Genomic DNA, 14,128 nt, shown 5'->3' on the forward strand with positions numbered 1-14,128 from the left:
TCTAGATACAATGCTTATGTTCATTCTCTTTAGTACATCATCCACTGGTAATTTGAACTTCCACAACCTCCAAAGGAAGAATGATATTTTGAATGGAACTCCTTTGTGCCACAACTTTGAAAAGTTATCTGCTGTTTGAGCCTTTCTCCTGAGCATATTCCAAGCACTCCCTATGGTGAAGTCTCCTGTAGTGCTAGCCATCCACCATGCTTTATCTTTCTCTTTTGAATGCTCCACTATGCTCAATTGTTGTAGGATATGATCACACACATTACTTGGCAGTTTGGCATGCAATTTTTGTGCATCCCAGCCATCTGCATTCATAAAGTGTGATACTTCCTCAATGCTAGTGTCAATCTAAAAATCTGGTGGTATTACCTGTTTGAGTGGACCAAGTTTAGTCCAATTATCTTCCCATACATCACATGCTCCATTTTTAGGTTCCCACCATATCTGATAATCCACCTGGTCTCTTGCCTCTAGCATTCGTTTCCACACTTGTGATCCACCTTTCCACTGCACTTCTATAGGCTTCTTCTTCTTGCAATATTTATTCCACATAAAGGCTGACCATAATGTATTTGATGTTCTAAATTTTCACCATAGTTTGGCAAAAAGGGCCTTAGACATATCATCTAGAGATCTGAATCCTAATCCTCCTTCTTCTTTTGGCAACAAATCTTGTCCCAAGAGGACCAGTGCCTGCTTTTACCTTCTTCCTTAGTACTCCAGTAAAACCTTGCAAAGTTTTTATGAAGCTCATTAATGGTGTATTTTGTGGGAACAACAGCTGACAGCATATATATTGGAATACTCTGAATCACACTATTGATAAGAACTGCTTTTCCACCAAAGGAGAGCAGCTTGCCTTTCCAATTTTGCAGCTTGTTTTTCACCTTCTTTATAAGATCATTGTAGTATCCCTTTTTCCTCCTTGAATGAAATATAGGACATCCCAAGTATGTTAATGGAAATTGATCCCTTTTAAAGCTAGTAATCTGCTCCACCTGCTGAGATAGTGCACCAGAAATCTTGTCATGCATATAAAAGGCACTCTTGCCTTTATTGATCAGTTGACCAGAGATTGCCTCATACTCCAACAGTATCTTCATGATTCTCTTCAGTGACTCTCCTTCTGCAGATGCAAATATTATAGTATCATCTGCATATGCCAGATGATTGATATTTTGACTCCATTTAGGCATGCCATAGTCCACATACTCAGCATTGTCAAATTCTGCATTTAAAGCTCTTGATAACACCTCTGCTGATAAAATAAACAATGCAGGTGAAAGTGGATCACCTTGTTTAACACCCCTAGTTGAATGAAAAAATCCCTTGGCCTGACCATTGAAGAGGATGGAATACCAGTTATGTTACAACTTGGAAATTTTTCCGTACTTGTGTGATGAGTAGAACAACAAAAGGCTTGGGTGCATGATGTTTTGTTAAGTCAGGAATGACAAATTATGAATTTTTGGAAATATGGAAGTGGCGGAGAATTTTCAGCTCAGTGGTCGTAAAGGGCACTATACGACCCGTAAAGTGATTTACGGACCGTATAGTGCAATCGTCCTCCAGCCTTCTAAAATCTCAAAGTTTCTGCCAAGTGATGAAATGGCTAAACACGACTTGGAGGACGGCCCGTAAACTGGTTTACGGATCGTAAACCTCGGTCGTAAACTGCCATGTCCCTTAGCCAAACTTTCTGTTTTTGAAATGCTTAAAAACGATCGCGGAGGACGGACCGTAAACCACAATACAGTCCGTAAACTGTGGTTTACAACCACTGTTCATCCCGATAATTTTTCATTAAAGATCAGTTTTGTGATTATTAAAAGGAACATAGGCTTCATTTCATTTCATTTTTCTTCCATACAACTCAAGAATGCTCTAGAACTCTCCAAATATTTCCTCCATAAGAATTCAAGAGAATCAAAGGGAACATCAAGATCAACACCACTAAATTCATGAAAACAAGTGTAAAAACACATCAAAGGATCATCTAAGTCAAGAAATCCTTAAAGGGGTGGAACTAGGGTTTTGGCTAAGTGAAGTATTTCAACTCAAGGCCTGTTCAATCATCAGTTAAGGTATGTTTCATGACTATTCCACGTGATTCAAGGTATTGGAAGGCTTAGATACTTAAAATGTAGAAGAACATAGGAATGGGTCATTATTGAGTGAATAGTGACATAAATGAATGGTATTGGAATTGAATCATGAATGTTGAAGTGTTGTGAGTAAAAATACGATATAAATGATGTTTATAACATGAAACAAGTAGTAAATGCACGAAAGAACTAAGGTGAGCTATAGGGAGAAATATGGGAAAATTGGAGGAAAATGGTGGATTTTGCTAATGGTGCATAAATGATGATTTTGATTGCGATATTGCGAATAGCATTGTGAATGTTGGGGGTAGATATAGAACATGGGAAAAGTAGTATAAACGAAGGAAGTACAACCCAAATTTTCCTAGAACTAGCGATCCGTTCTTGTAGTTAATTAACTAATGTAATACAAATTCTCTCATGAAGGTGACGACGTGGTATCGAAGGAGAATAAGTGGACAACAACTTAGCTAAACGGCAAGGTATGTGAGTCTAGTCCCCTCTTTCCAATGGCATGAATCTTATAGCCTGAATTTCCATCTTTCCATGAGCTCCTACATTCCAAAAAGTTAAATGCCTATATGAGATAAGTTATACGATATGATGATGCTAGGATGATGATGATGTTAGTCCTTGCCTACACTCACCTTATGTACTAGTCCTTTCAAGGTGAGGCAGAATGTCCGTAATTGCTCCATAAAGTAATCGGGGGGTCACGACCTTACATCACCCCGATAGAGTAAGGTTATTCTCAAACCTTACGCATGTGCTATGATAAGATAAGTATTTTACAATGAGTAAATTATTATGATTATTTTATGATAAGCATGCCATGCGCATTGCATACCGGGCCTAGTTGGCCGGGCAGACACCGCTTCGGCGGGCGGCGATACGGATACACCACGACCTTCGGGCGTGGGCAGACACCACTAGTGGGTGGCATGAGATGGTACCCCGGACGCGGGAGGCCTGGACGCGGTCTTATATTATTGATTATCACACCGTTCCGACATGGGCGGGCAACTTGCATATGATGCATACATGTTACGATGATAAGTATGCGTAAGACAGCATGCATTATTCCATTTATGATTATCGGTCAGATCCATATGCTTTATATTGATGCTCTCATTATATTATTGATGCCTTTCTTCATTGTTCATGCCTCTCATACTCAGTACAATATTCATACTGACGTCCCTTCTTTGGACGTTGTGTTCATGCCCACAGGTAGACAGGGAGGCGAGCTTAATCCAGATACTTAGGAGCTGTCAGCTGTTGGGAGCACTCCATTGTTCGGAGGTGCTTATGATTTCTCTTTGGTATATATGTATATATATTTTGGGCATGACGGAGTCTTGTTCCGTCTATGTATTCATTATGACAGTAGAGGCTCGTAGATACGTAGTGTGGGTCAGGTGGTCTCAAAAGATGCTATTATTATGTATATATTATTTTGATGCCGAGAGACATATGTATATAAAGTACTTATGTTTTGATACAAATTATGTTTCCTATACTTTCATGCGTAAAACTGGCAAAAGATCATTAAATGAGTAAAATGAGTAGTAGAGTGAGTGGTGCTCGGTATCTAGTTCCGGGTACCCGTCGCGGCCCCTAGTTGGGTCGTGACAGAAGTGGTATTAGAGCCAGGTTCGTCCTAGGAAGTGTCTACGAGCCTGTCTAGTAGAGTCTTGTTTATGGTGTGTTGCGCGCCACATCAATAAACGAGAGGCTACAGGGCATTTAGGAAAATGACCATCTTTCTTTTTACTAGATCGTGCGATAGAGCCATGCATAGGATTTTATCCTTCCCTAAAAGTGCGTTGTGATTTCAGAATGCCGCCGAAAGGAAAAGCTACAGCTGCCCAGAAAGACAAAGCTACGACGAAGAAGCGGGCAGAAAGGGAGCCTCCGGCGAATGTAGAGGAAAGTGAATCACAGAATGAGGCCTCGCCTAATGTAGGAGGGCAGGGAGGAGCCTCAGTCCCAATTCCTCCACCAGTTGCTTCGGGTCAACAAGTGACCGAGGCCATACACCTACTGATACAATTGGTTGCCGCCCAGGCACAGCGGCCGAATGCGGGCCCGAGTGACCGTTCTGCCAGTACGAGAGCCCGTGATTTCTTGACTTTAAATCCTCCGGAATTTTTTGGGTCAAAGCCGGATGAGGACCCCCAAGGCTTTGTTGATGAGATGTTGAGGACGCTGAAACTTGTGCATGCTTCTGAGACCGAATAGGTAGAGTTGGCCTCTTATAGACTCTGCGATGTGGCGGTGCTATGGTACAAAAATTGGATGATATCAAGAGGAGAGAATGCACCACCTCCCGTTTGGCAAGAATTTGTGGATGCCTTTATTCGTCATTACTTGCCGCCTAAGGTCCACCGAGCTAGAGCGGACCGGTTCTTGAATTTAAAGAAAGGAAGCATGAGTGCTCGAGAGTATAGTATGCAGTTCAATTCGTTGGCCAGATACGCTCTAACTATGGTGGCCGACATGGGAGATAGAGTCTACAGATTTGTGAGTGGTTTAGGACCCCACTTGTTTAGAGATTGTTTGACGGCCTCTTTGCAAGATTGGATGGATATTTCCCGGATACAGGCTCACGCTCAAAATCTTGAGGAACGACAACAACAGCAAAGGAGTGAGCGTGACGGTGATAGGAAACAAGGTAAGAGGGCTAGATCAATGGGAGCGAGTAGCGAGCATAGAGGGGGACCGAGGCAGACGCACTCTAGGCACTCAGGTCAGTCAGTGACCAGTGCGCCTCCCAGGTTCTCAGACAGGAGGTCCAATCATTCTTTTCAGTCGGGACAAGGCCAGAGTTCGAGGGCCTCCGATTTTCAGTTCAAGGGAGATTTTAGCCAGAGGAGACCCCTAGTACCGCGGTGTAGCCAGTGCGGTAAATTACATTCCGGACAGTGTCGTCAGGGTACCGATGCTTGTTATGCCTGCGGGAAAGTTGGTCACATGATGAGGGATTGCCCTTCGGTGAGAGATAGAGCAGGGACTCAGCCCACAGGTTCAGCAACGGGTTCTTCTTCAGTGTGTCCGACAGCACAGACTTCTCAGACTACAGCAGGTAGAGGCAGAGGGGGAGAATCTACTTCAGGAGCTATTTAGCCCCACCTATATGCTTTGGCAGGGCGACAGGATCTTGAATCCTCCCCCGATGTTGTCACAGGTACCTTGACTATATTTTCCCGTGAGGAATATGCTTTGATTGATCCGGGTTCTACTTTTTCTTATGTTACCCCGTATGTTGCTAATTGTATCGAGGTGGAACCCGAGCCGATTAAACCTTTCGAGGTGTTCGCCCCAGTTGGTGATCCCGTAATAGCGAGGCAAGTATAAAAGAATTGCGTAGTCGTTATATGTGACCGACAAACAAGGGCCGATTTCATTGAACTGGAAATGATAGACTTCGACGTAATAATGGGTATGGATTGGTTAGCGTCGTGTTACGCAAATGTTGATTGCCGAACGAAAATGGTTCGATTCCAGTTTCCGGGAGAGCCCGTACTTGAATGGAAGGGTAATACAGCATCCCCTAAGGGTAGGTTTATTTCCTACCTCAAGGCGAGAAAGATGATAGCCAAGGGCTATATTTATCATCTAGTTCAGGTTCATGATACGGAGGCAAGGCCACTAGTTTTCCAATCTGTCCCGGTAGTAAATGAATTTCCAGATGAACTTCCAGGTCTTCCTCCAGAAAGAGAAATCGACTTTGCTATCGATGTATTACCAGCACCGAGCCTATTTCTATTCCCCCTTATCGAATGGCTCCGGCAGAACTGAAAGAGCTAAAAGCACAACTAAAAGATTTACTTGAGAAGGGGTTTATAAGACCCAGTTCATCGCCGTGGGGAGCGCCAGTCTTGTTCGTAAAGAAGAAAGACGGATCTCTACGAATGTGTATCGACTACAGGCAGCTGAATAAGGTGACAATAAAGAATAAATATCCTCTTCCCAGAATCGATGATTTGTTTGATCAGTTACAGGGCGCTAAGTGGTTTTCCAAGATAGATCTGAGATCGGGTTATCATCAGGTGAGAATTAGAGAAGCAGATATTCCTAAGACTGCCTTCAGGACAAGATATGGTCACTACGAGTTCCGAGTGATGTCGTTTGGATTGAGAAATGCCCCGGCGGTGTTCATGAATTTAATGAATAATGTGTTCAGGCCATTTTTGGATCTCTTCGTGATAGTATTTATCGACGATATTCTGGTATATTCTCGTACAGTGTCAGAACATGAAGACCACCTAAGAATTGTTCTTGGCATTCTCCGAGACCGAGAATTATATGCGAAGTTCTCAAAGTGCGAGTTTTGGCTAAATTCTGTGACATTTCTAGGCCATGTTATTTCAGATGATGGCATTCGAGTCGACACTCAGAAAATAGAAGCTGTGAAGACTTGGCCAAGGCCTACGACGCCTACAGAAGTTCGTAGTTTTCTGGGTTTGGTAGGTTATTATCGAAGATTCGTAGAGGGTTTTTCATCTATTTCAGCCCCATTAACGAAGCTAACCCAGAAGGCAGACACTGCTTCGGCGGGCGGCGATACGAATACACCACGACCTTCGGGCGTGGGCAGACACCGCTAGTGGGTGGCATGAGATGGTACCCCGGACGCGGGAGGCCATGACGCAGGCTTATATTATTGATTATCACACCGTTCCGACATGGGCGGGCAGCTTGCATATGATGCATACATGTTACGATGATAAGTATGAGTAAGATAGCATGCATTATTCCATTTATGATTATCGGTCAGATCCATATGCTTTATATTGATGCTCTCATTATATTATTGATGCCTTTTTTCATTGTTCATGCCTCTCATACTCAGTACAATATTCGTACTGACGTCCCTTCTTTGGACGATGTGTTCATGCCCACAGGTAGACAGGGAGGCGAGCTTGATCCAGATACTTCGGAGCTGTCAGATGTTGGGAGCACTCCATTGTTCGGAGGTGCTTATGGTTTCTCTTTGGTATATATGTATATATATTTTGGGCACGACGGAGTCTTGTTCCGTCTATGTATTCATTATGACAGTAGAGGCTCGTAGATACGTAGTGTGGGTCAGGTGGTCTCAAAAGATGCTATTATTATGTATATATTTTGATGGCCGAGAGACATATGTATATAAAGTACTTATGTTTTGATACAAATTATGTTTCCTATACTTTCATGCGTAAAACTGGCAAAAGATCACTAAATGAGTAAAATGAGTAGTAGAGTGAGCGGTGCTCGGTATCTAGTTCCGGGTACCCATCGCGGCCCCTAGTTTGGTCGTGACACGTTATTTGCAATCAACCTCCAAATAATGTCAATAAATTGACTAGCAAATCCCATTCTGCTAAGTACCTTTATCAAATATGACCAAGATACTCTATCATAGGCTTTTGCCATGTCTAATTTGATCACTACATTTGCTGGTTTGCCCTTTTTTCTGATGTCTGTCACTATTTCTTGTGGCAACAGCACATTCTCAATAATGCTCCTCCCTTGAACAAAACCTGCTTGATTAATAGAAATTTACTGTGGTAACACAATCTCCAATCTATCATGAACAACTCTTGACATCACTTTGTTGATAAAGTTACTTAAACTTATAGGTCTTAAGTCTGAGTAACTTTGAAGCAACTCCTTCTTTGGTAGTAACACAAGATTTGTGTGAGTGACTGATTTTGGAAGAGTATGACCCTAGAAGAAAGCCACCACCATCTTGTATACATCCAAGCCAATTATGTCCCAGTATGTCTAGTAGAACACTCCAGGAAAACTATCAGGTCCACTAGCACTTGCTCCACTAAGGTTGAAAACAACTTTTTTGACTTCATCAACACTAGGCATTTGACAAAGAAGATCATTTCTGTCTTGGTCAATCAAAATAGGAATGAGTGACAACAAATTTTCATCTCCAATTAACTCTTCTTCTGCAAATTGTTAAGAGTAAAAGTGCACAGCCTAATCTGCCATTTGATCTTCATCCTCAATCCATGAACCATATGAGTTTTGAATTCTTTTAATCTGCAATTTCTTCCTTCTTCCCTTTACTAGATTATGGAAAAATCTAGTATTTTTGTCTCCATCTACAAACCAATCCAGACCTGATTTTTGTCTCCAGTACTCCTCTTCATAATGCAAATATCTCTTAGTCTCAGCCAGAGCTTTCTGCAAAACCACTCTATTTACTTGGCTTGGATTTTGTTCAAACAATTGTTCCTTTAACCTCACTATTTCCTCCCTTATGATCAACTGCTTGAATATATCACCAAACACTTCCCTACTCAATTTGGATAACACTCATTTTAGCTTTTTCATCTTGCTTTTGAAGTTTATGAAAGGATCATCATGCTCCCAAATGGACCAATTCTGCCTGACTGTATCTAGGAAAGTTGCATGTTCTATCCAGAATGATAGAAATTTTAAAGGACTAACCAGATTTTGATGCTTGTCCCCATAGGTACACATAAGTGGAGCATGATCTGAACCAATTCTTGCAAGATGTTCCACTTCAATGTGTCCAAAGTTATCCAGAAGCAATGAATTCACCAACATCCTATCCAATCTCTCAAAAATACATGCTGCATCTGCTCTACCATTCCACCAAGTGAAGGGACTACCCTTAAAATGTACCTCTTCAAGCTCACAGGAGTTTATGCAAAAAGCAAAGTCTTCTATATCCTGGGGTTGAACAGGATTACCCCTATTTTTTCTTCATCATTCAACACCACATTGAAATCTCCTCCTATTAACCAGGAACAAGATAAGGTATTGGAGAGATGATATATATCCTCCCATAACTCAATCCTATCAGAAGCACTAAATTTAGCATATACTAAAGTAGTAATAAGATACTGATTCAAATCTTGTAAAAACAGCTTCAAAGTAATCTGCTGAGGGGAATCCATCAGAACTTCTACATCTATATTACCAGCCACAAAATACCAGATTTTACCATTACAGTTGGCATTGGCTAAGCACATGCCCAACCTTCTTCTATACTGGTTAATTTTCCTGACTTATTGAAAAGGTTCCATGAGAGCAATCAAAAAGAATTTGTGATGTCTATTTAACATTTGAACCCTCTGAAAGGCTTTTTGTGTCTTCACTGACCTAATGTTCCAAATGAATGACTTCAACATCATTTAACATTAGATTTAGTAGCATTCCTCTTTGGTACCACCCTGAGTGGAATTTGCTTGTCAATAGCATTCTTCTTGCCTTTCTTCTGACCCTTATTGTTAAACTTGCTATTAGGAGATATATTTTCTTGCTTAAGAATGTTTTCCTTATTTTGCTTAATATTCTCCTCCTTGTCTTCTTTGTGTAGATCTCTGGCATCCTCCTCTACCTCCCAACTATCTATATTATGAGAGATCAGGTCATGTAATTCTTTGACTGGGGAAGATTTTCTACAAAATGTCACCTGATGCTGGTCAGTCTGTGAAATCACCATATCCTTTTCTGATGAGGAATGATCTGGTGGATCTGCATCTTGCTCCACATACAATTGCTCCTCATCCACTACTGTTGCCTCTATGGATTACACATTTTCCTTAATTTTTTCTTCTCTTTGCTCAGGAATCTGAGTTATCACTGAGTGAGAACCCTTTGAAGGTTGTTTTACTCTATGTAGTCTTGTATCCTCAATATCCACATGCTCATCATGTTCTTGATGATCATTTTGTTTCTGCACCTCCTCTTTGTCTGGATTATGTACTGTTCCTTTTTCTGCTGTATTGGTGCCTACTTCTCCATCAGTTTTACCATGTTCTCCATCTTTTTGTTGGTTTTCTCCTATAATCAATTCCTTTTCTGCTTCATTGGTGCCAACATGTTTTGGTTCTTCCACACTGTCCCTTTTACTAGAGTCTCCCTCAGTATTACTTTGTACTCCATCATCATATTGGCTTCCTCCTACTATCAATTCTTTTTCCTCCACCTCATCAGCCAAGGAGCTATAAAATTCTTTTTCCTGAATAGTGCCTGGCATAACTTCCTAAGTATCTGGTTGAGTGATATCTGCATTATTCAGCCTTGTCTCCACCTGGTGACTTTGTCCATCCTTGTAGTCATTAACATTAGAAGTCTCCCCCTCATCTTTGAATGTACTTGTATTTTGTATCTCTCCTTCCTCCACAGTGTTTAGTACATCAAACTTGTTTTGTACCATCACCTGTAGTTCTGAATCATCATCAATCTTTGCAGCACCTTGTTCACCTTTGCTTTCATTCCCCTTATCAGAAGTATTGGTTTTTGGGACATACTTCATCATATGATAATTTCTTTATCTTTAACAACTCCTGCTTGCCTTTATCTTTAACAACTTGTGCCTCTTGATTTCCTATATCATTCACCCCTTTATCTGATCCTGTAACCTCAACATTTGCTGTTTTCTTCAATTCAGGATGAAGGATTCTACATTCATCTCTAGAATGTCCTTGAACCTTACATTCGGTGTAGTATTTTGGAAGGAAATCATATTGAATTTTGACTTTCATCTTCCTGATGTCCTTTGTATCCTCATTCTCTATTTCCAACATTAGAAACCGAGGTAATTCAGCAAGGAGATCAACTTGGACCTTAACTCGAGCACAACTAGGTCGAGTTTTGTTTATAGTTGCCAAGTCCAATTGTAAAGGCTTTCCAACAGCAGAAGCCATGGTAAACAATGATTCGTTGACAAAGAAAGTAGGTAATAAGTTTGGAAAAGAGATCCACGCCATTGCCTGAGATGTTTCTTCATCAACTTTGCACTTAGAATCATAAATAAGAGGCCTCATCTGATATGTAACACCATCTTTGGCCTTCAAATAATATGCACCTATAGACGTAAGATTGATAAAATCTTCCATCAAAGAGCATCTGATCAAAACATGTCTTGGCCTAAATTATCCAACCTTGCAGTCACCTTTTAATCCACATTGTGATGGTATAATGCTACGTAGCTCATCCAGCTCCGGCCACCCATGGGAAAATTTGCCAATTATTGCACGTTGGAGGTCTTCCAATATCTCCATTCGTTTGATTTCAGCCTCGGTCCACTTCACCATTGGAATACCATCAACATACGTTAGATTCTTCCTAGGTATAGGTTCACATTGCAGCTTCATTGCTGCACATATTTCCTCTCTACCCGTTAATGTATTGGCAAAGCTTTTTGAAGAATTAGGGTATGTAGAATAGTTTACGTTAGGGTTTGGTTGAGATGAAGAAGAAGGTAGTATATTGGATTGAGGTAAGGGTGGGAATATGATGGAGGAGGTTAGAGGGAGAGGCTGGTCAGCCGCCAACGACGGCTGACCAGTGGCCAGAATAGCCATATTACGGCTAGGTTAGGGTTTGTAGTATTAGGGTTTGCATGAATTTTGAGGAGAGAGAAGAGAGCGTTTTCCCACATGATTCAAGCTTAACTTTTACCTCATGCCAAAACTAAAAATAACAAGTTAAAGCCTAAATCAACTACATCATTTTCTTAAATTATTATTCCACAAGCTGTTGTTTTTGAGTTTAAGCCTAAAATAGAGTTCTTCCACTAAGCATCAAAATAGTATAGATCTTTTAATCCAATAAGAATATAACCTCAATGTACGATAGTTCTTTATTCACTACAAGAGACCCTTAATTATTCCCTTCCCCCTAACCTCCAGTACTTGAAACATATCACACATTAATTATTCCTTTTAGCCTAACAAGATTTCAGCAGAGTTCTCCCTGTAACAAGGACTACTTTTGTTTCTATACCTGTCTCAATTTATTAACAACCAAACCCTACAACAACCATATATATCAAACACCTACAATACAATTTCAGCGACTCTGTACCATCCATCAAATTACGCATCAGAATAATGTGCACTCCATAACACCATTGTTCACTTAGTTAACATCTGCAACATGAGTTAAAGTCATCTCCACAGAGCACGAGTAACGAACACGTCAGTATGATACTAAAGGAATTTCAAGCTCTATAGCACAATCTAGAATCAAGAAGAATGAGAAACACCTATTAATGTCCTGGTAGACTTTCGATCATGCAGGTGATCAGGCTGCACAAGGAAGACTCCACTAGACATAGCTCCACAGACACAGACAACTCCTTGCACACATTTAAACCTAGGCTCTAATACCAAGCTTGTCACACCCCAAAACCCACCCTAGATGTGACAGACATCCGATGCCATGAGCAACATCGGAAGAACCTAAAAGATGCACAATGACACTTGAACCCGCTAGGTTGAATTATCACTTATAAAATAATTTTAAAAAAGTCATGATGTAAGAATAAAATCAGCGGAAGTCTTTATAATTTAAATAATTCAACCAAAACATGATAGTGTGCCCGAAAGAGTTAAACAACAACTCTTCTTCTACACACATTCGAATGTATACTAAGGAGCTTAGAAGAATAAGGAATAAACGTGTAACTCATCGGGACGTAGCCTAGAAACTAATATAAATAAATGGAATCAATAAATGGGGTGTCCCACGAACAAGCATGTGGGCTCACCAAATCGGCAGCATCCACAAGTTCTCCTAAATGTTCTGAATGAAACGAACCTGCTCTTCTTCGTTACCTAACATACAATCTAAAACAACAATGGTATGCCAGAGTACTTCATGCTCAGTGAATGCCTCGGGGACAACAAGTGATATGAAAATAAAATGTAACAACATATAAACAAAAAGGGTTCTGAGGATAGCGTGACACAATATGAAAACAGTTATTCAACTTGTTTATCTCAATGAAAGATAATTATCAAAAACAGGTTATAACGTCCTTGTCCAGTTCCAACCTCCAAATATTCCATTTTAGTTGATCATGATTATTAACAACAGTTCTATTAAAAGATAGGAATATCACACTTGCCAATACAGGCACAAAAATCAATCATAACTAAGGGATGACCTTTGTGGTTCCCTAATCATAGCAACTCATCACACCGGAATATGAAATTCAACGGTGGTTATCCTTCCTCCTGAATAGCTAGGCATAATAACACCCCAGGTAGCGAACCCAGAAGTGGCCACTCTTTCGCCCGAAGGGCTAGGCATTATCACACTAGGATCTATAGTGGCTACCCTTCCTCCTGAGTAGCTAGGTAAAACATAACAACCAGTTTTCATAGCATATAAGCCAATTCATAATTCATTTGTAATGTAGTCACATCATCAATTGTCATTAAGGTTCATTATGCCATATTGAAAGAATAAGTTATTTCAATAAATGTTTTGAAAACGTTTAACTTCTTTACGAAAGGTTTCCATGTCCTAATTAATCTATGAGAATATCATTACCAACCATTAACCATCATTATTAAGCATCTCTTATGGAGGAAAACGTTCATAATATCATATACATGTATAGGGTTTGTTACAATCTAGGTTTAATGTGGGTTTGTCCCCTCACACACATTAACCACCATTTGGACATCAATTTGAGTTAAAGAAACATGAAAAGATTACTTTTATTTTTATTCATTAAAGAACCTTGAACGAAATTTATACTTCCAACAATAGTTTCAAAAAGTGATTTTCATTCAAAATAAGTTTCAAAAGAGAGACATACCTTAATCCTGCTAAAAAGCTACCAAAAGGAATTCCCAAGGTTCAACAATCACACTCTTAGATGAATTCCACACACCCCTATCTTCTTCTTCTTCTTGAGAATACGAGAACTTAGGGTTTTAGAGAGATGATTTGCTATCAAGAGGGGATGGATATGGTGTGGGAATGATCAATATTGAGTGCGAACTCACCTTAGAGTTGGAGAGACTTTTCTAGGGTTCTTTTCGTCAGAAATATTGATTTGAAACGAAGTGGAAAATAACACAACAAAGTAGGACTTAAAGAAAATTCGGAACCAGAAAAAATATTCCCCGCTCCGTCCTGGGTCCGCGTCGTGGGTTCAACACTTTATCATGTTTTTTTTGGGTCTTCAGTTGTGTTTTTCCGTGCTGGGTCCGCGACGCACACCCAAAATTCGTAAATAGTTA

The 14,128-nt window shown here is 40.3% G+C and overlaps 1 protein-coding gene across 1 annotated transcript; it reads right to left on the reverse strand.

Annotated features, from left to right (window-relative positions):
• Positions 1-9,273: 9,273 nt before the first annotated feature.
• Positions 9,274-10,125, reverse strand: LOC132637532 (uncharacterized). Its single transcript, XM_060354608.1, has 2 exons — positions 9,741-10,125; positions 9,274-9,668 (listed from the first exon to the last, which is right to left on the reverse strand). Exons 1-2 carry the CDS (start codon positions 10,123-10,125, stop codon positions 9,274-9,276), a joined length of 780 nt encoding a protein of 259 aa, XP_060210591.1.
• Between the last annotated feature and the right edge of the window lie 4,003 nt (positions 10,126-14,128).

Source organism: Lycium barbarum, chromosome 4 (genome assembly GCF_019175385.1).
Source record: "Lycium barbarum isolate Lr01 chromosome 4, ASM1917538v2, whole genome shotgun sequence".
Classification (NCBI taxonomy): domain Eukaryota; kingdom Viridiplantae; phylum Streptophyta; class Magnoliopsida; order Solanales; family Solanaceae; genus Lycium; species Lycium barbarum.

Excerpts from the sequence above, each read along its gene's own strand:
- LOC132637532 (XM_060354608.1), bottom strand. The coding sequence starts at position 10,125 with ATGCCAGGCACTATTCAGGAAAAAGAATTTTATAGCTCCTTGGCTGAT. Across the intron at positions 9,669-9,740 it reads AGTAAAACAACCTTCAAAGG|AGGCAACAGTAGTGGATGAG; the intron begins GTTCTCACTCAG and ends TGTAATCCATAG.